The 25,498-nt window shown below is 36.6% G+C and overlaps 2 protein-coding genes across 4 annotated transcripts; both read right to left on the bottom strand.

Annotated features, from left to right (window-relative positions):
• Positions 1 to 448: 448 nt before the first annotated feature.
• Positions 449 to 5,190, bottom strand: LOC116256311 (uncharacterized). Of its 2 annotated transcripts, none has more exons than XM_031632646.2 (4): positions 4,668 to 5,190; positions 3,258 to 4,241; positions 1,484 to 1,531; positions 449 to 1,402 (listed from the first exon to the last, which is right to left on the bottom strand). In XM_031632646.2, the coding sequence occupies exons 1-4, from the start codon at positions 4,866 to 4,868 to the stop codon at positions 884 to 886; spliced, it is 1,752 nt and encodes a 583-aa protein (XP_031488506.1). In that variant the 5' UTR covers positions 4,869 to 5,190; the 3' UTR covers positions 449 to 883. The 2 variants fall into 2 exon arrangements, with proteins under 2 accessions (XP_031488506.1, XP_031488508.1); XM_031632648.2 differs by having other exon boundaries at positions 3,258 to 4,231; positions 4,668 to 4,807.
• Positions 5,191 to 18,282: 13,092 nt separating this feature from the next.
• On the bottom strand, positions 18,283 to 23,364 carry LOC116255465 (uncharacterized). 2 transcript variants are annotated; one of them, XR_007573512.1, is made up of 4 exons: positions 23,074 to 23,364; positions 22,855 to 23,001; positions 19,614 to 19,678; positions 18,283 to 18,533 (listed from the first exon to the last, which is right to left on the bottom strand). XR_007573512.1 is itself a non-coding variant. In XM_031631293.2 (3 exons), the coding sequence occupies exons 1-2, from the start codon at positions 23,347 to 23,349 to the stop codon at positions 22,864 to 22,866; spliced, it is 414 nt and encodes a 137-aa protein (XP_031487153.1). In that variant the 5' UTR covers positions 23,350 to 23,364; the 3' UTR covers positions 18,283 to 18,533; positions 22,855 to 22,863. The 2 variants fall into 2 exon arrangements, 1 of the variants encoding a protein (XP_031487153.1); XM_031631293.2 differs by lacking the exon at positions 19,614 to 19,678.
• Between the last annotated feature and the right edge of the window lie 2,134 nt (positions 23,365 to 25,498).

Raw genomic sequence — 25,498 nt, 5'->3', positions numbered from 1 at the left:
TTGTCCCTGAAGGAAAAAGGAAAGAAAGTTCAATGGTCGAAATGCTCCATGTTTCTTGCGGATGCAACACGCAAGGTATTCGCGATGGAGTAGTACAGACACATAATTTGAGACGTGAAAGATCTACCAAGTTTGACCATTTTTTATTATCCTTTCTAAATATAAGGCGATTGAGTTGGTAATTGAGATCCTAAGAATTGAACTCTAGTTTAAAGCAGTAGTAAAAACCTCACAGGAGGTCGCTAGCATGAGCATTAGTTATATAGCGTTTTTATGGGTTCACCACTTGAATTAAGAAAATGGCTGCACTACACCGACAGTGAAGATCAGTAAGAACGGGAATTAGCCAATAGCAAGATATGTTTTTGACCTGATTAATCAAAACTATGTTCTCCCACAAACCACGCACAAGATGTTCGCCATCTATTAAACCAATGGATAAGGTTCATAAAAATAATAATGGAAAAACCATGAAATATTAATTGACAGTTAGAAGCCCAGAGTGCACAATCTGTAGCTAAGCAAATACAGATGTATACTAGAAAGTATACCAAAAAAAAGCAAGCGGCCCAACAGTCTAGCTTACATGAATAGGTTGCATTTTTAAAATTGCAAAAAAAAAAAAAACGACTTTTGATATGGCTGTACAAACAAGAGAACTCACCCACATTTCCTGACGACAATTGTCCAATTCTCAGCCTTAGCACAGGCTTTTGAAACAATAATCAATGGAGCCTGAAGTTCACAAGCAGCTTGGTTGGCCACCGGATTTAGTGGACATATTGGAACTGAGGTGGGTAAACCATTAATGCAGTAACGAACAAGCTAAGAATACATCAACTGATTGATGATAGAAACTCAATAAAAGGCTCAAGGCAATGCACTATCTAGATGAAGGGTTTACTGCGATTTTGTTTCCAGTCGGTTTGATTTCTCTAAATGATTTAGAAGCACCACCAATTGCAATATTTCCAATGCCTGCTTCCATTGCTTCCCTCTCATCTTTCTCTTTCTTCTTCCTCTCAGACATACTGCGGTCTAAAGCTTGGCTTTGGGGCTTAGATGGAGATTGTGGAGGCACCCGTGGATGAGATTGGGGATGAGACTGAATTTCTGCTGGGGACTGTTCTGCAGGAAGAGCTGGAGATTGTGACGGCTCAAGAACTCGAGGGCCAGCATTGAGCCATGGGTGAAGCAGCAATTGAGCTGCAGTTGGTCTCTTCTCTGGAACGAAGTCCAGTATTGGAATAAGGAAATTTGCCATGTCATTTGCATCTTGCTCGCTGAATGAATACTTCTCAACAAGCACTTTATCCAAAGGCCAGAAGCGCAAACGTCTTATATGTCTCAAGTCCCCATGTCTGTTAAAAAATTCCCGTGAATACCGACCACCTAGAGCAATCTGCAAACGAAAAAGAACAATTTTTCCCTTAAACCAAAGAAAATAACTGAAACCACTAGTAAGTTAATGAAACTTCCTTACTTTGCGAGGCATCATCCCAAGGAGTTCCATCATCAATGCAAGATGGTCCTGTAAAAGAACACAAGGCATAAGTTGTTTCCTAGATTGAACCCTTTTGTATGTACATCTGCAAACCCAAGGAGGAAAAAGGATTGCAACGATGCAAACTTTTCAGTACATAATGGGGGACACAACCGGCATAGTGATCATACTAGCGTCTTATTTAAAGAGCAGGACTTGTGTCTCATTTCTAATTCAGAGAGGCGAATCTAAAACAAATCAAGCTGTGAAGAAGTATATAGTAAAAGGTGACAAAATTAAGCACAAAAGGACAAGAAACATATTCACACAAAATGTGACAGGAGTTGGAATTCCAACCATAAAGGTTGCAATTAACTTTCAAAGAATAGTGCAATGTATGAAAACTATTGAAAAAATTTAACCATATCTTATCATTGCTTTAATGCAACTCAAAAGTTCTACATAACCCTACATGGGAAGATTCTGAGCACATGCAAGGATTGGAAACCCTAGTTTAATAAAGGAACTTGTTCAGCGCAACCAGGACAAATACTGCAGGCTCTCGTAACATGTCTATTACTTCAGAACACAAATAAGCTATCCACATATAATTGGGCTGATTGGCAAGCCATCTCAACAGCCCAAGTTCTTCATGTGAAATCTTTTATAGAAAGTTTGGATCGTGGGACATCGAATCATTTTGCCGCTGCAAGGCTGGCCAATTTTTATGTACGCAGCAGAAACAAGAATTTGATAAGGAACAGAGAACCTTGAGTATAGATGAGGACTTCTAGAGATTTCAAACCCATTAAGAAAAAGCATGTCTCATATCATTTACTGTTGTTTTTTCTCAAGTAAAATGCCATTTACTATGCTCAACCAATGCCTCAATTTTTTAAATATTATTCCTATGTCAAGAGGCATTATGTACGGGAACCTACTAATACATATCAGGGTACCATGTAAATGATACTGCAACTTTACCATGAAATAATATTTTATCTTGTGTAGCAATGTATTGCTTATATCAAGATACTTCATGTCCTAAATGGTGGGTAAAGCAGCTAGTCATCCTCAGATGAAGGAGTGATCTTTAACTGAATTTGAGTGAGAGAGATACAGCGACTCAAACAAAAGAAGCAATCACAATGCACAATTCAGTAGCATACCTACCAAAGTTATCTTTTATTAATTGAGATTTTCTTAAGATTCTTGTCAAAGATGGTTCATGTAGAATGAATAGAAAAATAAAACTTATTAGAAATTAAAATCCAGCACTTCTTTTCTTTATAGACAACTAAATCTGAGAAATAAAAATTAATCAGCACAACTAATTGAAAAGGCTTTCCAGAACAATTTTTGCATACCTAAATAGTAGCAGACAATCTGCAACATAAGCATACTTCAAACTTGTAATCTTAGAAAGTATGTTATCTTTCCTAAGTGGATGAGATTACTCATATTTATTAGACAAATGGTAATATTATGTGATGCCGGTTTTGGTCAAGCCAAAATAAAATCCTTATGTAGCTCCAACAAGGTTACATAGCATTTGGATTTTTCTGATCATCAAATTTCTCTGTTTCCTAAACTATTTTAATAAAGCTTTACCTAAAGGCTAAAACCTAGAACTAGTCCTCCTTAAAATAAGGAAAGCTACGGGTGTGTTGAATATGAAGAAAATGCATAAATAGTGTCATGAAGGAGAATAAAAGAGTAAAAATAAAATACAAAAAAGTTCTTCTACACATATGGCCAAGAAAGACAGAAATACCTCATCCCTGTCAAAGTTGTCTCCACTGTGAGGATCAAAAAGAACATCTCCAGTTGCAAGCTCAAAACAGATGCATGCAAAGGACCATAGATCTGCAGAGGTGGAGTATTTAGAACCAAGGAGGACCTCCGGACACCTATACTGACGTGTCTGAATGTCACTTGTGAACTGCTTGTAGACCCAACAAGCATTTCCAAAATCAACCAATTTGCACTTCAGGTCAAGTGAAGTCAGGAGCTTTTGTCGAGTAGAACGGCTTCCTCTTCTATGTGTGTGGTTCCCGCGCTGTGCTTCCTTTCTATCATTAGAATCCAGTAAGCTGGCTTTGTTAGTAGAACTTTCAGCTAGATCCTGTGGCAATTTTCCATCCACCTTTTCATTGGCAGAATCTTCACCAATTGGGTCAGTCCGGCCATCCAGCTCTACATCTTGATTGCCTCCGCTGCCAACACAATCTTGTGCTGCCTTCTTGGCCCTCCTCTTGATCTTCTTCTTCTGATTTTTTGTCAAATCTCCATTCGAGCTCTTCATATCTTTTACAACAGCAGAGTTCAAGGTCGTCTTATCCTTATTAATTGGAAGGACCAGGGGAGCACCTGACTGCCCTGGGTCCTTGGACGGGTCTATCATAGAGAGAAGTAAAATATTTTCTGGTTTCAGATCAGTATGTATGACAGAGAGCTGCCGATGCAAATAATCCAACCCAACCAAAATATAGCTACAAAGTTCTTTCACCATATGGAGTGGCACACCCCTGTAGTCGGTATACTTTATGAGCGTCAGCAGATTATCTCCAAGGTATTCAAAAACCATGCAGACATGTTGCCCATTTGGTCCGGAATGCTTGAAATGGTCCAGTAACTTTACAACACATTTGCTATCATCTGGGTCACCCTCCGCTATTTGCTTAAGAATTGTAATCTCATCCATGGCAGCCTCTGTGTAGTGTTGTGCACTCTTCTGAACTTTCAGTGCTACATATCTCTAAAAAATCATAAATCAACACGTGGGCATCACTCTTTTTTTTTTCTCAAGTTAATCCAAAAAGCAAAATCTAATTAAAAGTTTCGAAAAAATAAAGCAAACTATACAATCCCCAATTAAAAAAAAAACAGAACTGTTACACTACATTTCGTTTCAATTAAAAAAAAAAACTATGAGATAGTATCATGACTAGATCCTAATTAATGCCAAATAATAAAAAGGGGAAAATACCAAATTTCGACATTATATAAATAATAAAAGATCCAATAACAGAGGAAACTATTGCACAGAATGAGAAAACAAATGAAGCTAGAAATGGACTGAAGGTAAATTGGGGACAACAAAAGATCTAAAAACGAAAGGATAATAGATATAAAAGAAAGTGGGAAGGACACACAAAGAAGAGGGGAAATGTGGCCTACGCACGTTATGCTGCGTGTCCCAGGCGAGCCAGACAGTGGAGAAATGACCCCAGCCAAGCTTGCTCTGCACGACGTAGCACCCACCCTTGAAGGTGTCACCGATCCGGACGGCGTGGTATCCTCCCCTCCGGTAATCCTCCGTTCCCTCGTCCTCCGACGTGTAGTCGCTGCTCTCGCTCCGATCCTCGTTCTTCACTTCCGCCATCGCCGTCAAATGGTAGAGAGAAGAAAGATCCCTCCACCAACCTCAAGACGGCGTCAAGGAAGGATACGCGAGCACCAGAAACTCTCCCTCTCTCCTCTCCTTCACTATCTCTCTCGCACGAATTACGGGGTTCCTAGGGTTTTCAGGCTAAGTAAAAAACAACAAGAAGAAAAAGAAAACCCTAAAAATGGGGAGGAAGAAAGAGGAATCTCAGAGGGAGCAGGGCCGGCCTCGTTGTTTGCTTCCTGCTGCAGACCCACGCCCACACGCCCCCTAAAACTATAAATACTCTCTCTCCTCTCTCTCTCTCTCTCTCCCTCTACTGTATTTCCTGAATTCTGATGGTGAGAGGGGATCCCAATGGATTGAGTTCTTGTCGGATATCAAACTTGAATGTATTATCGGATCCGGATCCGGACTCAAACACGTGGACCCTATACTTCACCTGGATCAGATTACAGTGTTTAACGTCATCAGATTTTTGGGGAGTAGGATCCAAGTGGTTTGAACCCGGATCTCATTTCCATATAAAAACACGATTTTCTTTTTTTAAATCATTTACCAGGCGAAATTTATCGGATATTCATTGACACATGTTCGGATCCGAGTCTGGATTGACGCTTCTCCAGGATTAGTATAACAATTTAGAATTGGATATCATTGTCTACAATCTATCTTGATTTGGATCTGTAACTAGAGATCATTCATGGGATTAGATTTTATACCCTGATTTGGATTTGAAACTAGAGATCATTTATGGGTTTAGATTTTATATCCTGATTTGGATCTGTAACTAGAGATCATTTATGGGATTAGATTTTATACCCTGATTTGGATCTGTAGCTAGAGATCGTTTATGGGTTTAGATTTTATACCCTGATTTGGATCTGTAGCTAGAGATCGTTTATGGGTTTAGATTTTATACCCTGATTTGGATCTGTAGCTAGAGATCATTTATGGGTTTAGATTTTATACCCTGATTTGGATCTGTAACTAGAGATCATTTATGGGATTAAATTTTTTTCAAAGGAAAAGCAAAAAAGAAACCCCAATACAACTTTGATTGCATTTTGGAAAAGAGTAAAAGATCATCATCCCCAATCCAACCGTATAAACGGGTTTACATTCCAAAGTGAAAGGATTGAGAACAATGAAAACCCTCACCATATGTTTACAAAACAACTGTTTTAGGATTGTTGGCTTGAAAAATTGATCTAAATATTGGAAGATTATGCGTTTTATTTCTATACTTTTAAATATCTCAACTTCATTTGTGGTGATAGTTTGTGTGTATATAAGAAAGTTGGTAAAGGCCAGACCACTTGAATAAGAGACAAAAACCAGATTTAAAAATCTAACCTTATAAATATGATCTTAAGAGTATATATATATATATATATAGTTTGTGCCTTGTTCTTTTATGCTATTGTCCTTGTGAGGTTGGCTTATTAGCCTGTCTAGATCAAGAGAGAGAAAGAGAAAGAGGGAGAGAGAGCGCTACAACCCAATCACTTGAGCTACTTAATGCAACTCCTCAACACAACTCTCAATTCTGTCCAAAGGATAGTGTCAGCCCAGCTCTCAATGCCATTTGGAAGGTAGCACCCACAAGAATTGAATAGAGATGTGCTTGCTAAAGCGCTTCAGGCCCGACTAAGCTACCGTACATTCTTTTATGCATATATATATATATATATATATATATATATATATATATATATATATATATATATATAGAGAGAGAGAGAGAGAGAGAGAGAGAGAGAGGAAACTTCTACAGTAAGCAAAACAGTGTTGGCCTGCTTTAGGAATGGTGAGATTGATATGAGAGCTGAAAGTAGAGCTGGACTGGGGAGGATAAAGACAACTCCTCCTTCACATAAAGAAAGAGGCTTGGCTTTTCACTGCTTTATAGCATAGCCAGTTCCCAAAGGAATGGATGTGTGAAGTGCACACAAAGCAGACTTTTGAGACTGCACTTGAACACATGCACCATGAAGTGCTCGCTAAGCGTTAGGGAAAACCAAATTAAATAAAAGGTACTGCAGTTTCACTTTTCTAAAATGAGTGCTTCAATTCCGTTTAATAAAAATATACATTGCATATGGGCACCAGCTGACACCATTGCAGTGAAACTACACACAGTTTCATCAGTCAGGGGGTTAAAGTTTTTAAATTTCAACCTGCGAATGACATATCATTTTTTAAAATTTTTATATAAAACAAGTGAAAATTTTTAAAATTTTACATGTAATTTTTATTTATTTATTTTTTTGAGGTAGGCCATGGCCCTTGCGAGCCTACCTTGGCTCTGCTCCTGAATTTAGTCATAAGTGGTGCACACATCAGACTCAGATTGGTGATTCAGAGTGCTCCTCAACTAGAAAATACTGGCTCTACCGCCACATATGGGTATTCCACTAGAGGAAGGCTTTGGAGCTTTTCAGTCCAAAATTTCATCCATTTCTATGTCATTCTAGTTGACATTGAGTAGTTGTAAAAACCAATTTTTTTTTTTAATTTTCTTTGGTATGTTCACTTTGTAGTAAAATCAAATATGTCTCGCTTAAATGAACCAAATTAAACGTACAGTCATGTGCTTAGTAAAGTAGGTTTATTTCATATAAAGTTACTTTTTTTTTTCTCTCTAATAGCCCCGACGGGTATAGCATAGCTGGTTAGACTGACGAGCTGATAAAAGTTTGGTCGTTAGTTTGATTCTCATGTATGATACTTTTATAGACTACAAACAATAGTTGCATGACACTTTAGTTGATAAGTACTCTTATAGACTGCAAACAATAATTGCATGACACTTTAGTTGATAGGTACTTTTATAAATTGCAAACAATAGTTGCATGACACTTTAGTTGATAGGTACTCTTATAGACTGCAAACAATAGTTGCATGACACTTTGGTTGATAGGTACTCTTATAGACTGCAAACAATAGTTGCATGACACTTTAGTTGATGAGTACTCTTATATAGTGCAAACAATAGTTTCATGACACTTTAGTTGATGGGTACTCTTATAGACTGCAAACAATAGTTACATGACACTTTAGTTGACGGGTACTCTTATAAACTGCAAACAATAGTTGCATGACACTTTAGTTGATAGGTACTCTTATAGGCTGCAAACAATAACAGCATGACACTTTAGTTGATGGGTTTTTCGCTTTCTACTCAGGTCTCGAAGCAGTGGTAAACCCTTTTAGAGCAGGATAAAAAATGAGGGACTTCTACCTTTTTGGGGTCATGGTACTTGTATCAGTAACAAAACATAATGAAAACTATTCCACAACTTACTCCTAGTTGGGGATAAATTTTGAAAGAACTAAGGAGTTTAAATCAACGAGACCCAATTTTAAGAAATAAGTGACTAATTCCTTGAAAAAAGTGGGAACTTAATTTTCTTTCATCTTTGAAGGTGTTAATGAATCACATGGTTGACTATGATGTTCTAAGCTTTCAAGAGCATAGAAAGGGTTACACATCAGTTGAGCTTGACTACGGGCTTAACAAGCTCAGATTAAATAAAATAGGATGTAAAACTACAAATTTTGGAAGGAGGAGCACTTTATGTGAATTTTGAGTCTTTAAAGAGTCATTTTGGGGTTGCTCAGTTCTCTTTTAGGTGGCTCTCCCCTAAGAGAAACAGTAAGCCTGGTGGTGGAGCCAGATATAATTAGTTGAAGGGCATTCACCATATTTTTGAGAAATATTATATATGTATATTTTACCGTATTGGCAATTGCTCACACATGCCCACATTAGTCCACATTGGGCGGAGTAAAAAGCCCATGTCAACGATATTTCGGGACTTCCTTGTTAAAGAAATCCTTGTCATACAAAAGTAAAACTTCCAAATGAAGATGTAAAATTTATGATCCCCATGTTTGGGAAGAATGCTTTTCTCATGGGATCATGTTGATCATATGGGACTTGACGCCGCATATCCATCTTTTTCCTTCCATCTAAACAGGGTGTTAGCAAGCAATGAGTAGGGGAAAGGTCACTTTTCATGAAAGTGATGTCCACTTGATTAGTAAATTGCTTTATATAGAAGGCATTTGGCCGAATTGTATTGTAGGACCTTTTTCTCATGGAACTCATTGGCAGAATCCAGAAAAAGATTGGCCCCACACCATGCACCTTTTGATTAAGTAAAACAACTTATCATCCTAGATACCAGGGGCGGAGGCATATGTAGACTAGTGTGGGTAATTGCTCTTTCCATATAAATTTTTATTTATGTATTAGAACTCTATAAACATTTACTTATTTACACATTAATTGCACCTTAAAATTTTTAATTGAACAAGTATTAGTGCCCCTTAGCAAGAATTAATGTTAGTAAACATCTCCTTCTGTCATCCTATTTTTTCAATTTTATGAACTTAAAAATACTTTAGAATGTTCTAAATTCATCAGAAATTGAAAATAAAACCCAATGTTAGCCCTTTGTATCATGCCGGTAAGGTGCCGAATCAATTGACTTAAAAGGGAGTGTTGTCATTTAAAACTTAAAAAAAAACATGTTTTTTTTTTAAAAAATGTTAAAAACAAAAAAATGCATTTTAACGCATTTTTTGCATGTTTTTTTCCTTTTTTATTTTTTTAATGTCAAACAGTTTTTTTATTTTTTATTTTTATTTTTTATTTGTTGCAAATCTACTTGTTTTTTGATGTTTACACTATTAGTTTGTCACTTATTTTATTTTTTTTCATATTTTTAATTTTTTTAATTTTCAAGAATTTACCATATTTTTTTGTTTTTTACTTTTTTTTTTTTAAGTTTGCCCTATTATACCCAAGAGAAACTTTGCTGCTTAAAACTTTGAAAAATTATTTCTAACTATGTAATATAGATTGCTCTTTTTGGGTGGTGTGATTAATACTTCTGTTCATCCAAAACTTAAAATTTAGTGCCACCTTCATTTGAACGTAAGTATGAACTTTTTGGCAGGTCCCAACGGTTCATATCTCAGCCGCCCAACGGTAGACAAAGACAATGTTGGAAATTAAACAAGTGAATTTTTTTTCTTGTTTTTTTTTGTTTATTTTCTCATTTTGTGGTCATTTTCATAGCATAATTGTGAAAAAAAAACTTCTAAATTTAAATTTTTTTTTTCCGGAAAAGGAAGAACAACAGGCTTGTTTTTCGCCTACAACGATTGAGCTCAATTACTAAGCCTAAAGTTCACCTGAACGGTTATCGGCTAAACATGATATTAAAAAAAACATTTTAAAAAAATAAATGAAAACATATATACAAATAATACATATCATTCACAAAAAATTAAAAGTTGGCATACAAAACTCTTAAATGGACCATATAATCAAATATGTTGTTACCAATTCTGATAGCATTAAGTGGAAATATATACAAAATAATACAAATCATTAACAAAAGAATAAAAGTCGGCATATGATGCTCTTGAATGGACCATATAATCAAATTTGTTGTGATAGAATAAAAATATATACAAATGACACAAATCATTTACAAAAAAATAAAAGTTGGTATAAGGCACTCTTGAATGAACTACATAATCAAATCTGTTGCTACCAATTCTGATGGCATTGTAAAATAAATGAAAATATATACAAATAATTCAAATCATTTTCAAAAAATTAAAAGTTGGCATATGATACTTTTGAATGGATCATATGATCAAATCTATTGCTACCAATGCTGATAGGATTGTGAAATAAATGAAAATATATACAAATAATTCAAATCATTTACAAAAAAATAAAAGTGGACATATGGCACTCTTGAATGGACCAGATAATCAAATCAGTTGTTACTAATTCTGATAGCATTGTAAAATAAATGAAAATATATCCAAATAATACAAATCATTTATAAAAAATTAAAAGTAGGCATATGACACTCTTGAATGAACCGTATAATCAAATCTGTTGCTACTAATTTTGATATCATTGTAAAATAAATGAAATTAACATACGCACAATGCAAATCATTTACAAAAAATAAATAAATAAATATTGCCATATGACACTCTTGAATGTATCATATAATCAAATATGTTGTTAAGCATTGCAAATAAATGAAAATGTATACAAATAATACAAATTATTTACGAAAAATAAAAAGTTGGTATATGACATTTTTGAAAGGGCCATATAATCAAATATGTCGTTACTAATTCTGATAGCATTGTAAAATAAAAGAAAATATATCCAAATAATAAAAATCATTTATGAAAAATTAAAAGTAGGCATATGACGCTCTCGAATGAACCATATTAAATCTGTTGTACCAATTTTGATATCATTGTAAAGTAAATGAAAAAAATATACAAAAAATACAAATCATTACATGAAAAATTCAACGTTGGCCTATGACACTGGATCATATAATTAAATATGTTGCTACCAATTCTTATAGCATTATAAAATAAATGAAAATGTATACAAATAATACAACGATTTACAAAACTAAAAGTGTGCATACGACACTCTTGAATTGACCATATACTCAAATTTGTTGCTATTAATTCTGATGCCATTGTAAAATAAATGAAAAATATACGAATCGTTAATAAAAAAATAAAATAAAAGTTGGTGCATCACATTCTTGAATAGACCCTATAATAAAAAAATGTTGCTACCGATCCAGATAACACTGTTTGTGACAACACAACACGTACCAGCCATTAAAGTTTGTGGTACATATCGGGACAAGGTCTGCATCATACAAACAAAATGCCCCAATTAAAAAAAAAAAAAAAAGGGGGGGGGTTGCTCCACAACCAAGCCTAAGCACCGGCGATGGTGCTTGACTCAGGCCTAAGGGCACCGGGCCGGTTCGATGGGTTTGATAATATTTTTTAATATATATTTTATTAACTTTTATACATAATTATAGTAATTTATTATGATAAATAAATCTATATTATATATATACACATATATATTAATTTATTCAAGTTGAGCCTGGGTCAAACTCGAGTTCAGGTTTTAAGTGTCGAGCCGAACCCTAACTCGGGTTTTGAGTGTCGGCTCGACCCAAACCCGACTTTTTATCCGGTGGAGCCAGTCAGCCTGATGCCTAGGCTTATCCGTGATCGCTCAAGAGTCCTCCATCTCCGGTGAGACCATCTCCGGTGAGAAGTGGTCCTAAGCCAGCCCGCCCGGGCCGGGCCGGGGTCAGCATAGAATGAAGGGGATGGCAAAGCCAACTTATTATGTTGGGGGCAGAGAAAAGCGGACGTGGGGACTCCGGTCCAGGCGCAGCATTTCCAGTCCGGAACAACTAGTAAAAGGTGAGAAGCCTCAGGCCCAGGCCACCCGGGTAAAACCTGAATGGTTTGGCAGCGACTATCGGATGGCAGACATTTCCAACCCAACTCCGAAGGGCCGACTTGATGTCTCCGTTGTTTGATTTTCAAATGGATCCATAAGGACTAGTAGATCAGATTTGGGGTTTGAATTTAGTTTTCTTAGTATCTACATAAAATTTGGTGGAGAGTTTGATAAAGATATTGGATTCTCCCATGTGCATACATGTTTGGTTTGATCCAATCATCTAGTTTCTTCAATAAACATTTTTTTTATTGTTTTCACAATCCTTTTCCTATTAAATGTATCTATACAATGTTAGTTTAAAAAAAAATTACTTCAATAAACAATTTTTTGATTAATTGATTGCATTCATTTATCTTCTTAAAGTTTATTTGGTCAAATAATATAGTGAATTATTAAAGTATGCTTGTTTGGTTAATTGAAAATTTTGTTTGGGTATAGTCATTGTTGTGGCGTCGGCTATGCAGCAGGTAAGCGTTTCATGAATTTGTCCTAAAGATTAGGGCAATTTTATAGAATAATAATTCTAGTGTTCTATAAACTTATCTCAAACTTTGAGGCATATTCATAAAACACTTACAAAGTGTCTCTATCAGGTGTTACAACAACCAACCTACAATATCAATCAATTTTTTTCTCTCACATGGTACAGCTTTAGCCTAATTTATAGGTAAAAAAAAATAATCACTTACCAGTATAAACTTTTAATGAAAGATTATCACAATGAATTTGATACGAGATAAAAGCAAATTTAGAAAATGAGGAAACATAAATAATGCAAATAATCAGCTCTGATACAGCAAATCTTTCAACACCTTTAGGATAGCGATCGAGTAGGTTCAGTGATACACTAAATCATTCAACACACTTCCTTAAGATGCATCTTGTTGAAAATATTTCTTAATTGTAATTAATTACTTCCTTGGTAAAAAATATCGGCGAGTAGATTGTAGCTTTTGGTAGAAGCTTTGCATATATCTCCACTTTTTACCTTTTCTTGTATGAAGTTATTGATTTCAATGTGCCTGGTTTGCTTATAATGTACATGGTTGGCTGAGATATGTATTGTAGTAAAATGAAATCCCGTTTCTTTGAGAATAACTATACTCCAAACAATCTCAAAAGCCATGACATGACTGTATAGTCACTCGACTCTCGTTCCTATAGTTTGACATTCATATAAGGCCTGCATAACGAGTCAAGCCAGCTCGAGCCCAACTCAAACTCTCTCGTCAAAACTCAACTTCAACTCAAATTGTTTATAAAACGAATCGAGCTCGAGTTAAAATGTACACTTGAAATGTTAAACTACTTGAGTTTAAGTTGTAAGAACTCATTTCGTTTAAACACGACTCGGCTCAACTACATAATAATGCTGAAATATAATGAGAGAATAGTTAAACAAATAGTAATTGAATGAATTAAAAGAAACAAGATAGGGTTTACAAAAAGAAGTTCAACGAGTTAAAGAGTCAAAGCTTGAGCTCAACAATGCATTGTCCAGCCGAACTCGAGCTTGTTCTCTGGAGCTCGACTTTGTTCGTGTGCAGCCCTATTAGTGTTTTTCTTTCTCGTGACGTGCCCAAGTTGAGATTTCCCACCAGAAAACAGAAGTAACAAATTTTGCACAAAACAAGTAATCAATATATTAAAAGCTGCAGAAGTAATTATTACAGAGGGATTTCCCTGTTCCTATGCCAAAATTCATTGTTGGTGTTGCTACTAAGAAGACGACCAATTCACCAAGCCAAGTAAAAAAGAATACTACCAAAAGAAGAAAAAAGAGAGCATCAGTTTTTAATGTTCTAAAGCAAGTGTGGGAAAAAAAAAAAGAGTAAAACAACAATGCAACATGCAATTGATAAATGGCAAAGCTATTAAATGACAACTTTTTTGGGTAACCAATAACAAATAATTTCTCAAGCAGCTTTTCTAGAACACCATGCGCCAAAAGTTTGGCTCCCAAGGCAACAAAGCAAAAATGATCTTGGAATTTGGAAAAGGTCGCAATTTATATTACCATCAAGAGGATACTCACTAGACACATCACTAAATTTCAAGAACTGCCCACTGATAGCCTCAAAGCTCTTCTTCAACACATTAATCACAAAATTGCTGGAAGAATTAAAAAAGGTAGTAAGCTACCATGGCAAGGTAGTAAACTCTTCCTTTAGGCTCCGTTTGATGTCAAGGTGAAATTTGCAATGTTAAAGTTACAATGGAGAAAAATCCATGGCAAAAAGTCGGACCTACATCAAGGTGAAATTTGCAATGTTAAAGTTACAATGGAGAAAAATCCATGGCAAAAAATCGGACCTCAAAAGGTCCGACTTTTTTGCAAAGTAAAATTATCCTGTTCCATCTAATAATCCATGGTCATTTTTCTTGTGTTTGATTTGAAAAGGGAAAACCGTACAAAAACTTGCAGTTTCCTGTGCATCAAATGGGGCCTTAGAGATTCTAGGAACAGATTATCACAATGAATTTGGTAAGAAATAAAAAAAAATACAAAAGGAAAGGTAAGTAATGCAGGAGACTGGCTGCAATATGCAAAGTCTTTCAACATTTTTTTCCCTTCCCTGCTGCAAAACCCATTCCTCCTCCTCTCTCATCCTTCCTTTGTTGTTTCTCAATGAAAAGGTTGTGGAGCGACAAAAGTAGATGTAGCTGCTGCTTAGCTTCTAGTTCGACTTAAATTCTCTCTTGCCCAAGTGCCTCCTGAACTTTCCTTCTTCACTCTTTGTTTTCTCCTTCCCTATTCTTGGGAGTTTGGAAGTTGAAGAAGGTTGATGAATCTATATTGACATAACCTAATAGGGGTTTTCTTAGCCTCAATTTGCTTATCAATATTGATTACTTTGTTGATAACAAAATATTAAGATATAATGTATATACTTAGGTTATATTGTTGGTGCTACCCTCATGACCAGTGTGTCTTCATGTCTTGCACTGCTTATTTTCTTTGGAGAAGAAAATTCATCTTGTTACTAATAGAGAAATATCTGCTATCATCAAAGACACATAATAATCGACCTGAAAACCACGCAACAAAAAATGATAAGGGTTGCAGTTTTTTTTCTGTCGTCAAAGTTTGATCACAAGAACTCTGTTAAAATACACTTTTACGTTGGAGATCTTAAGTCACCTCTCTTTTAATTTGGAGATCTTAATTTAAATATCCCATGAAAGGAAGTAAAATGTTAGTTAAATTTTGGAAACTTTTTGTGTCAAATTTTATTGTCAAAATTCAGAAACTTAAAAGATATGTATACAAGACATAATCATCGTGGTAAACATGCAAGGGCAGTTTCATTTTCTTTTGGTAATGCAGAAAATAATACAACTGTGTGGTAATGGACAAAATTGAATAACTTTGTGATTGATATTGGTTAACTGTACTATTGAATCACTTTTTTTCTATGCATTTTTTGGGACATCCTGGTCAGTGATCTATCACTTGCATGATGTGCTTCTATTAATATTTGAAACAGAAAACTTGCTACGTTGCGTGAGTTTTCATTTTTCTTTGTTTATTTATATATAAGAAAACAGATTGGCAGATTTTAAAAAATGACCTTTGATGTTCTTTGTTTTTTACTAAACGTGTCGCTTTACATGCTTAGTATAAATTCTATCAGTCGTAACTATTTTCTTTTCTTGTCTAAATTACTGCTTCTTTTGTGGTAAAAAAAGCTGGAAAACTATCATATTTGATGCAGATGATTCTAATACTGATTTTTGTTTGGCTATCTAATCAAAATAAAGGTTTCTAGTGGTCTAGAATCCACATACTTATAATTCACAGAGCATTATTGACATCCAGACTTGGCAACAATTATAACGCAAATCAGCGAATGTCATCCATTTTAGGGGCTGTTTGGCAGTAAGGACACCTTGTGAGTGTATCATGACTCGGCCTCAAAGATTGGAGAAGATTCATGGTATAATAGAACTATTGTTTCATGAATCTGCCCTAATTTTTGAAGAGATCCATGGGACACTCACTAAGCGTTCCTAATGCCAAAAGACCCTTTACTGCCGTTCCCCCTCCCCTCTTCATGGTGAAGCACCTTTGCCACAATATTTATTGTGCATGAGTCTTGAATGGTTAAATCTTGGACGTGAAACAACCACCTCTTTGTAGATCTTCACCATGTTTGATCACTATCCGAGAATCTTTGAGAGGATAAAGATAGATGTTAGCTGGCTTATGACAATGGAGTGGGTGAATGACAATGTATAATGTTCACTAGGAAGGCCACAATTACTACTTTAATGAGGGAAGTTAATTAGGAATTTCTTTAATTTTTTCCTACTTAAGTTGACAGATGCAATTGGCCATCAATGAACCAGACCCTGCAGATGCTTGAAGAAGAAGCCACAACTATGAGACTCACTCATCAGATTGTTAGATCACGCCAGGCTTGAGTTCCAGTTTAAAATTTTTGCTTCGATGCATATGATCATGCAATAGTGCCCAATTAATTTTGTATGTGGTTAGGAAGCAACAGTTCCACTTACCCACCACCATCTGTACATATCAAAGTATTTTTGTATTGCAGAACAATCTTTAGATTCTCCTTTTGGTTAAATTTTTTGCATAGACGTACATGATAATACAGTTGTGCCTGATTATTTTTCTGTGTAGTTCGGAAACAAGTATTACACTTACCTGCCACCACCTGTACATATCAGGGTACCTTTTGTTGCAGAACAATCTTTAGATTCTCTTACCAACAATGTGTGCTGCCATGTGTAAATAAACTGAACAAATTTGTATACATTTGGGAAACAACAAAATTAGAAGGCTAAAACTAAGTGGAGGATCAAGCTCCATTTTATCTAAAAACAAGGGTCTGGGATGTCTTCATATCTTGAGAAGATGTTGCGCTCATTCGTTCAAACTAGGTGGATAAAAAAGCTTTGAAACCAGAAGGAAATCCCACCACTCGAGTGAAGGCTGAAGCATGACTTTTTCCTCCCATCTCCTTTGGGTCCACAACTGCTTTCGGACCTCAAGGTGAATACCCTCACTATAATTCAACTTGTGTAGCACGGAAGATTGATGCCATGAAAATGGGTAATGCAAAAGCACGGAAGAGTGATGCCACAAGAATGAGCCTCCTTTTACAGCACTTAAGATTGATGCCACTAGAATAAGCAATGCAAAGTTGTTCGCTTTCGGGTGGATGGGAGAGTGATGTGTAAACGAAGAGGAAATCCCTCCCTGAATCTAATATCTTAGAAACTGGCCCAGGCTTGGGGGACCCTGCCGGCAAGCGATGATGCGTTTATTAACAATGGTAGAGTCCAAACGAGCTCAACCCTCAACACCTGCAAGCAAATCAAGAAATTTTCCAATTGGAGCTTATAATCTTACGCGGTCCACTGAAGGAAAGGCCTCTGTTATCGTTGGTCTCCTCCCAAAGCGCACTTACTATCAGACTTGGGACTCCAGGCCTAGGAAATGTTTTCGGACAACTGACGGGGTTTCCCTTCATGGGAGGTTCCCCCAGCAGGTGTGTGTGTGTGTGAAAGAGAGAGTGAGAGAGAGTACATATGAGAGTGACTATTTAATGGCCTTCTGCAGAGACAATTACAACATCCGTAGATGATCGGTGTCTAGCAGAAACTAGTTCATGATTTGAAATAAGTTTCTTCACGCTAACGCAGCATGAAAGTCAAGCATAGTTATTGCTTCCAACAAAAGAAAACAGGCCATTTAAGATGTTAAAACATGGATCATAATTACCTTCAGGGTCAGCATTATACATGGACCCTGCTACGAAAAATGAAAAACGAGTATCTCATGCACCTTGTGGTCGCACTAAGCAATGCTGCTCATATGATATGCCCCGTAAGAGGACAAGACGAAAGGACACGACAGTCATGGCAAAAGAAAGTTGAAGTGGCTTCTTTTAGCTTACCAAAATAGAGAAGACCTGGTAATAAGCAAATCAGAGATCCCATAATTGTAGAACCCGATGGCTAGAATGCTCGCCCTCTGAGCTCTCTATGCTATTCATTAGATTGTGCAAGTGACATGCACGTATGGTAATCGAACCATGACACACCATATCACAGTTGTAACTCCCATTCGCTTGTACCAGGTGGCTTTCATCATACTTGGTTTTTTAATAGGGAACAGAGCATGGGAGCATCAAACATCAAAAATTTTATTAGCTGCACACTACATAGTTCCCAAACAAAAGCAACAATGCATCCTCTTGATAAACGCTTGTGGCTTGCATGCTTCGCACTGTCATTTCCAACTAAATTCAACTGCAACAAACTTGATCTCTGTAACTTGCTTCCACAGAAATATATGACTGCAACCAATAGCATACAGTCAGATCAAATCACTAGAATGGTAATCCACTAACAGGCCTTAGCAAAATATGAAAAGGAACAAATATTGGTAAATGAAATACTAGCTTTTAGAGAAATATAGTGCGACACCAGGCAGCTAATGCCAAAGGGACCATATGGAGGCTTGGTTACATGGATGTGCTAAAAGAGTTCAGTTCCATAGGTGGACATTCTCTACTTCAAGGACAAAACAACAGAGATTTCACCATGTATCCAAGATCAAGAGAAAACCAAATAGGCAAGGAAACATGCACCGTCCAAGTCACTGGCTTGTTAACATCAATGGAAAGAAGGCACAGCAATGTTCCGCATATTTTTCTCAACATTATAGTGAAAGAACTTGTTTTCTATAGGTTACCACATCAATCAACCTCACAATTTCCTAGATCCTTCCAATAGTATTATGTGCCATCCGAAATATTAACAAAGGAAATGTGCATTTGGTTAAAGTTGAAATAGTTGATCATCATCTTAAGGGGACTTTTCCAGGGAATCCTGGCTGGTTCGTTCACAAAAATTTGTCAAGAGAAAGCTCCGTTCTCCTAGAAATAGATTTCAAAATTGGCTCCTAGCATTTGAATAATTTGGTAAACAAGATATTTTCTGCATGAAAGCAACTTGTACCTGTGATATAACTATTTCTCTCTATGGAACACTAGTACAATATTCATCAGTTCCCAGACTACACATTAGTTTCCGAATGTGATATAAGCTAATAAAATTGATGAATCTTGGGAAGGGATTCACTTTTCTCATAAGTAAACAAACCCAATCACTTGATCCTTTCGAAGATGAACCCTGCACTATGCAAGGCTATTGCTAACTAAGACTAAATGTATCTCTGACATGATAGTAGTGTATAAACGACCTCTACTGAGATAGAGCCACAAATCAAATCTAGGTATGGTGGCAAGAGCCCAAATCAGCTCACAAGCATGAATCGACAGTCAAAAAAAGACAAGCAGGGACGGGGTGAGGCATGTAATATCATATAGAGCCCCATAGAGGTGGTACTTGTGTATGAACATCAGGTAATTTACCCCATCAGCTTGCCTTCTCAAAGCCTCTGAGACTTGTACAATGACTGGAGATGGAGCAAATAATCCTAGAAATAACAGCACAGTGAGGCCTTACTACTGCATGACATATAAATTAGAAGCATAGGAAAAAACAACAATAACCAAAATAACCTCAGAACCAGCATCGACTGAGAGAAAGACTCACTAACTCAAGCAAGACCTGCCTGAGACAACCACACATGGCCAGCATTCTCTGTGTTTACCCTTTTCTCTTTCTCTTTTTCTCCTTTGTGGTTGTGGTTGGTTTTTTTTTTTTTTTTTTTGTGGGGGGGGGGCGTGGGGGAGGGGGAGAACCTATGTGTCTCATCCGGTCCTTTCTTTTCTAACATTTTCAATTGTTTGAGCAATTTATTTTCATGAAATTTTGAAAAGCATGCATAGAGAATTGGAAACAATTAAAAAATAAAACTAACTTTTCAATATTGTTAAAAGTACACCTACCCTTACAATGGTTGAACAAAAAATTTATAAATTTTTTAGACAAAGTGGTTGTTAAATGAGTAAAAAGTACCATTTTGCCCCTACCAAAATGGCATGAAAAATATAACAACCTTGTGAAAACATATATACAAGTCTCCCTTTGGACAATTTTTAGCCTCTAGTGAAAAAAACATTCACTTCAATAATTTAGATAGTAACTTAAAAAAATTAATTATAATTTAGTATGTACTTAGAGTTAATCATGCATTAAAATTATCAGGCATAGTTAAAAAGTTTAATTCAAACTATGAACTCAATTGTTCTTGTTTGAGGGCATTCAGTCTTTTTATCATATGAACCCAACTTAATGAACAGCCTAGGTTTAATATTTTTGTGAATTCAAAACCTAGGTGTGCTTTAATAATATCAGAAAGCTAGGTGTCTTTTCTACTATTCCCAGATATTAATACTGTTTTTGAAAATTTCCTTTTATTTTATATACTTCTGAAATCTTGCAGAATAAAATTCTTGGGGCTCTTAGTCAACACCTTGATTCAATTAGTCTTGTAAGGCGCATGCCATTTACTATACAGGAGGGTGGAAGACTAACCACAACAGAGACACCTAAAACCTGAAGTTACAAAACTAACATTCAGCTGCAAAGACTAAAGCTGATTTGGAAAAAGGAAATCAATTTTTCCAAAAAAATCATGTGTTTCTAGAAAAAGTTTAGCATGTCTTGCATATACATAGGACAATGCAAAAAGACAAAACTCCTACTACTTAGCACCAAGTCTTTCCACTGGCATTAGCTATAACTTCAAATGCATCTTGTGAATTAGCTGCATTCAGTAATAGAAACTACTAAAAGGCAAAAAATGTTAATAGATTGAGAAGACAGAGACTAGTGAATCTTAGACTTTTGTTAATGAATGGACATCCTTGATACAAGAAAAGTGAGGTTTCTGTAGATAATAAACAATAAAAAAGGACATTCTCCACTCAGAGATGGAACAGCTAACATGAGAAAGATAGGGAAATAATATAGAGACTTAAATTCTACAGTTCAAACATTAGTTGAACTACAAAATAAAAATTAAAACCTCCAAGTTTAGGGAGATTCAGAGTCCATCTCCCTCAATAGCACATTCTACTTCTTGATGTTTAAAACTACCCAAAATTGATGCAGGTTGCCTCCACCTTTCACTAAAGTTGAATGAAAACTCAAGAGTCAAGAGAACAAAAAGCAGATGTAGGAACATGTTAACAAATTTATATGCCAATTTTTAAGACCATAAGCTGATGATTCGTGAACCTGTAACTAGGGCAAAAATGGATGGAGACGCCCCAAATCAGGTATTCAAACCATGGATATCATCGAGTCATCCTTGACTTACCATGACCAGTGACGATATTGGGTTTGACTTTGGGGTACCAGCGCAATCTTCAATCATGTTCCACTAATAGATAAGGTTTTTCCTGATTCCCATACAGGCTAGTGGTAACTTGGGCTTCCCTTGGTGCTAGTGCTCTAATATGCAAGACCCAGGTGTGACCCAATTCATGTGAATAACTAAACAAAAAGCCTTATGTGAGCAATAAGTATTGCCTTATATTTTCTAAGACACCTTGAGATATATAAAACTTATGCTGACCTCAACCTTATGCTTATACATCAATGCATGTGAGAATCTAAATTATCATAACTGACTAGAATTTCAACTATACTCAAATCTGTATGAATTTGCAGAAGGATATTGTCATCAGTTACAGAAGTCCAACAACTTTGCCTTCTGCAAACACATCCTCTTCTATTCAAAGTTATGATGCTCTCCAGCAGAATCAACACCCGAGTCATGGGGTCCAGTCATAGTGATAAATTCACACTTATATTCAGCTAGTGTATTGCATGGTAGTAAAATAGTGGTAAGATGCTGAATGCTCCTGTAGTCAAGCATCAGACTGCGCCCAAAAATGAAAACGGAAAAGAACCTAGCAGAAGGAAAGCTTTATATTCAAGGGCATACAGGCACGATTAGAACCATCTTTAAAAATAAAAGGTAAAGATTAGGTGAACAAAATGTTCTTGACAAGCCTTCTAAAAATTCCAAAGGTGTAGAACATAGAATAGTGACCAAAAGAAGACTTGACCCGAACTAATAAGATGATCTCAACATACTACAAAGAACATAGCCTTTTATGACGTAACGCTAGAGAGATCCAGATCGTTGATACGACCATTCTGAACATATATGAGAAATGCATAAAGTAAGGAAAAAAAACAGAAAGAAGTATAGCTCCTGTTGTAAAAAATAACAATAAATAAAAATTCCAGACATTCAAATCAACCGCCAGAAGTAAAAGTATCTACACTATTTACTTTTTCCCTTTTCTTCCGAGAGACTATGATACTTATGTTCCCCATTACCACAACTACGAATAGCATCTAGCTTTGTCTACCAATGAAGAAAATCATGAAAATAATGCCCAAACATGCAACTCAGTCTCAAAGAGAAAAGTGCAAACATCAAAACAAAATCTACAAGAAACCAACATCGCATTACATTTCCTGGCTCAAATGTGGTATTTGTCATCTCATATACTTTATTTTAGAATAGCCATGATAAAAAAAACAAGTTATATCGGCAAAGAGCAAAATCAGGTAACCCACAAAACAATAGAAAAGGTTAAACTACAAAAACAAAAAGAAACGCATCGGACCAATAAATGGAAAACAAACAAGAAAGACTAGAAGTAGGAGAGGCGAGTAAGACAAGGGCACCTAAACAATTCATGGTTGCGGCGGCGGCGGGGGTGGAGGAGGCAGGTGATTGACGACAATGGGAGGCCGAAGAGCCTTGTGGGCAGCTTCTTTTTGCTTCCTAGCGTTGTACATCTCCTCCGTTTCGACGACTACCAATCTCTTCACCTATTGCCCCAAACGGCAGAGTGATCACCATCCATCACCGTCCACAGAGAGAGAGAGAGAGAGAGAGAGTACCTGCTGAAGCATGCCGCGGACGGTGGGGGTGTTCCATCGCATGACGGTGCGGTTGCATTTGCCGAGGCGAAGCGCCTCCAGCGTCCGGCGGTGGAGCCGACGTGTGCCCGGTATTCCCCTCACCAGCGTGATGTAAAGGTGCGGACTCCAACCGATCCCCACGCTCGCCTTGAACGCATTGAACGCGCTGTTCATCTTTCTCTCCCGCTGCTTGCCTTCTCCCTCCCTCTGCAACGCAACGCAGCGCAGCCAGACCAGAGAGGAGGAGGACTGCATAGAAAAGCCAATGAAATGGATGCGTAATTTATGGTACCACGCAAACATCAAGTCGACGGAAGCGAATGTTTGCCAAAGTGAGGGTAAGGTAGGAATTAAAGAAAATAAGTTACACGTGGCATATTATAAAGGCAAGATTTCTTTATCCGTGTGCTTTTTGGCCAAGACTGATCCCCCACAAGGCCTTAGGGCTAGGAGTGATTGGACATGAGTTCGACCCGAAACGAGTCCGGTTTTGGACCAAAGCACATCAGGTAATTTGTGCAAGTGTATTCATCAAATAGACTGGACAAGTAGGGGTGAACAAGTGCCAGTTCGAGTGAGCTCGAGTTCAGTTAACTCGAGCTTGGCGGCTCGATTAATAAAGCTCGAGCTCGAGAATAGCTTGACAGAATCAATTAAGGTTTGACAAATTCGTTTTACTTTACTATAAATCGAACTCAACTTGATTAAAGCTCGACAAACTTGTAAAAACTTACATAATTAATTAACGTCAATATACCAATTTTTTAATAAAAAACGAGTTGGATATTTATAACATCCCTACACATCATTTTCGAGTCAAGCCGAGCTTTAACAGTTCGAGTTCAGTGAACTCCAACTCGACTCGATTATTTGAATGAGTCGACTCATGAACTTGAGCTCGACTCATTAACCAAATGACTCTGCTCGAGCTCGTTCACGAGCCGAACTTTAACCAGTTTTGTTGTTCACCCGTATCGATAGCATAGCTTGCACGAGTATAATATAGCTTGCTACCTTATGAGTATGTAGAAAGGCAAGTTTGTAATTTAATTTTTATGGGTATTATGTTTTTGTGTCTTAAGATGGTAGGATGTATGGATGTCATGGCCTATGTAGACACGATTCAGGACTTCGGAAGCAAGAGGAATCGCTTATGCGAATGCAGTTCAGGACGTCGGAAGCAAGAGGAACAAAAGCTTTTGAGCCTCATTCCGAGAGAATGCACTCACCGGAAACCTGTTTTATTCTATCTGAACCTGAATTAGAACATCCGATCTGAACGTATATACAATTCATAGAAGATTCAGTAATGTGAAGATTAATGTGGATCCAAACATCTCGGTACTGAATCCAATATAAAGCCGTTGATGGCATGTATTTGCGTGGACATGAAATAGAGCCAAACCAAAGTTGTGGATATGAATGCAGTCCAAACCTATACCCGATTCAAATGCAGTGAGGTTTTATTTTAATGATGTGAACTAAAAATAGTAATTCAAATCAAATATGATATCCGACAAGATTAATTCATTACTTACTCTCAATTAATCATTCCTAATCTAGATATTAAGGTTTTTAGATTTTGGCCAAGAATCGAGTGATACCGCCCAACAAAAAGCCAAAACTCTCACCCGTCTCCCAACCCAATTGGAGTTAGAGCTGTTCATGAGTGAGTTTTGAGTCGAGTTGAGTCGGCTCAAACTCGCTCAAGCACGACTCGAGTTCTATTTCATTACTTCGAGCTCGACTCAGCTTGGGTTCTTAAAACTCGAACTCCGCTCGATTAAGCTCAAGCTAAAGATCGGCTTGAGCCGAGACAAGCATTTTATTTAAAAAATTTATTTTTTAAAAAAAGAGGCAGTATATAGACTTAAACATGAAACCTCCCACATATCAGTCACATGTATATTCATTTGAACAATTTACCATTTTTTATAATTTTATGATACAAATTTTATATATTTTCTTTCTCGAGTTTAACCGAGTCTAACTGAGCCGAGCCCACTTAACTCAAGTTCGACTAATTTAAGTTGTCGAGTTTATTTCTTAACTCGAACTCAACTTGTTTAATAAATGAGTCGAGTTCGAGTCAAGTTTATCGAATGAGTTCGAGTCGAGCTCGAGTTAGCTTGACTCGCTGAACAGCCCTAATTGGAGTTGTGACGTGGTTGGAATTTTAGGAGTCACTCACAACAATAACATGGTGCTACTATTTCATGAGTATATTTTATTGTAAATTACTATTCCATGAGTATATTTTATTGTAAATTCATAAAACAGTTGGAGGGGGCGAGGCGCGTTTCATGGATTTGGCTCAATATTTGAGATAAATATATAAATAGTAACATTTACCAAACGGTCCCTGAAGCATTTTCTAAAAACTGATTTCCAGAAAACCGAATTT

The sequence above is a fragment of the Nymphaea colorata genome, chromosome 6 (assembly GCF_008831285.2).
Source record: "Nymphaea colorata isolate Beijing-Zhang1983 chromosome 6, ASM883128v2, whole genome shotgun sequence".
NCBI classification, from domain to species: Eukaryota; Viridiplantae; Streptophyta; class Magnoliopsida; order Nymphaeales; family Nymphaeaceae; genus Nymphaea; species Nymphaea colorata.
The sequence above is the reverse complement of the archived record's forward strand: the minus strand, read 5'-3'. Positions and strand labels throughout refer to the sequence as shown.

Excerpts from the sequence above, each read along its gene's own strand:
- LOC116256311 (XM_031632646.2), bottom strand. The coding sequence starts at position 4,868 with ATGGCGGAAGTGAAGAACGAGGATCGGAGCGAGAGCAGCGACTACACG. Across the intron at positions 1,532-3,257 it reads ACAACTTTGACAGGGATGAG|GACCATCTTGCATTGATGAT; the intron begins GTATTTCTGTCT and ends GTTCTTTTACAG. Across the intron at positions 1,403-1,483 it reads TTGGGATGATGCCTCGCAAA|ATTGCTCTAGGTGGTCGGTA; the intron begins GTAAGGAAGTTT and ends TTTCGTTTGCAG.
- LOC116255465 (XM_031631293.2), bottom strand. The coding sequence starts at position 23,349 with ATGCAGTCCTCCTCCTCTCTGGTCTGGCTGCGCTGCGTTGCGTTGCAG. Across the intron at positions 23,002-23,073 it reads TCCGCGGCATGCTTCAGCAG|GTGAAGAGATTGGTAGTCGT; the intron begins GTACTCTCTCTC and ends TTGGGGCAATAG.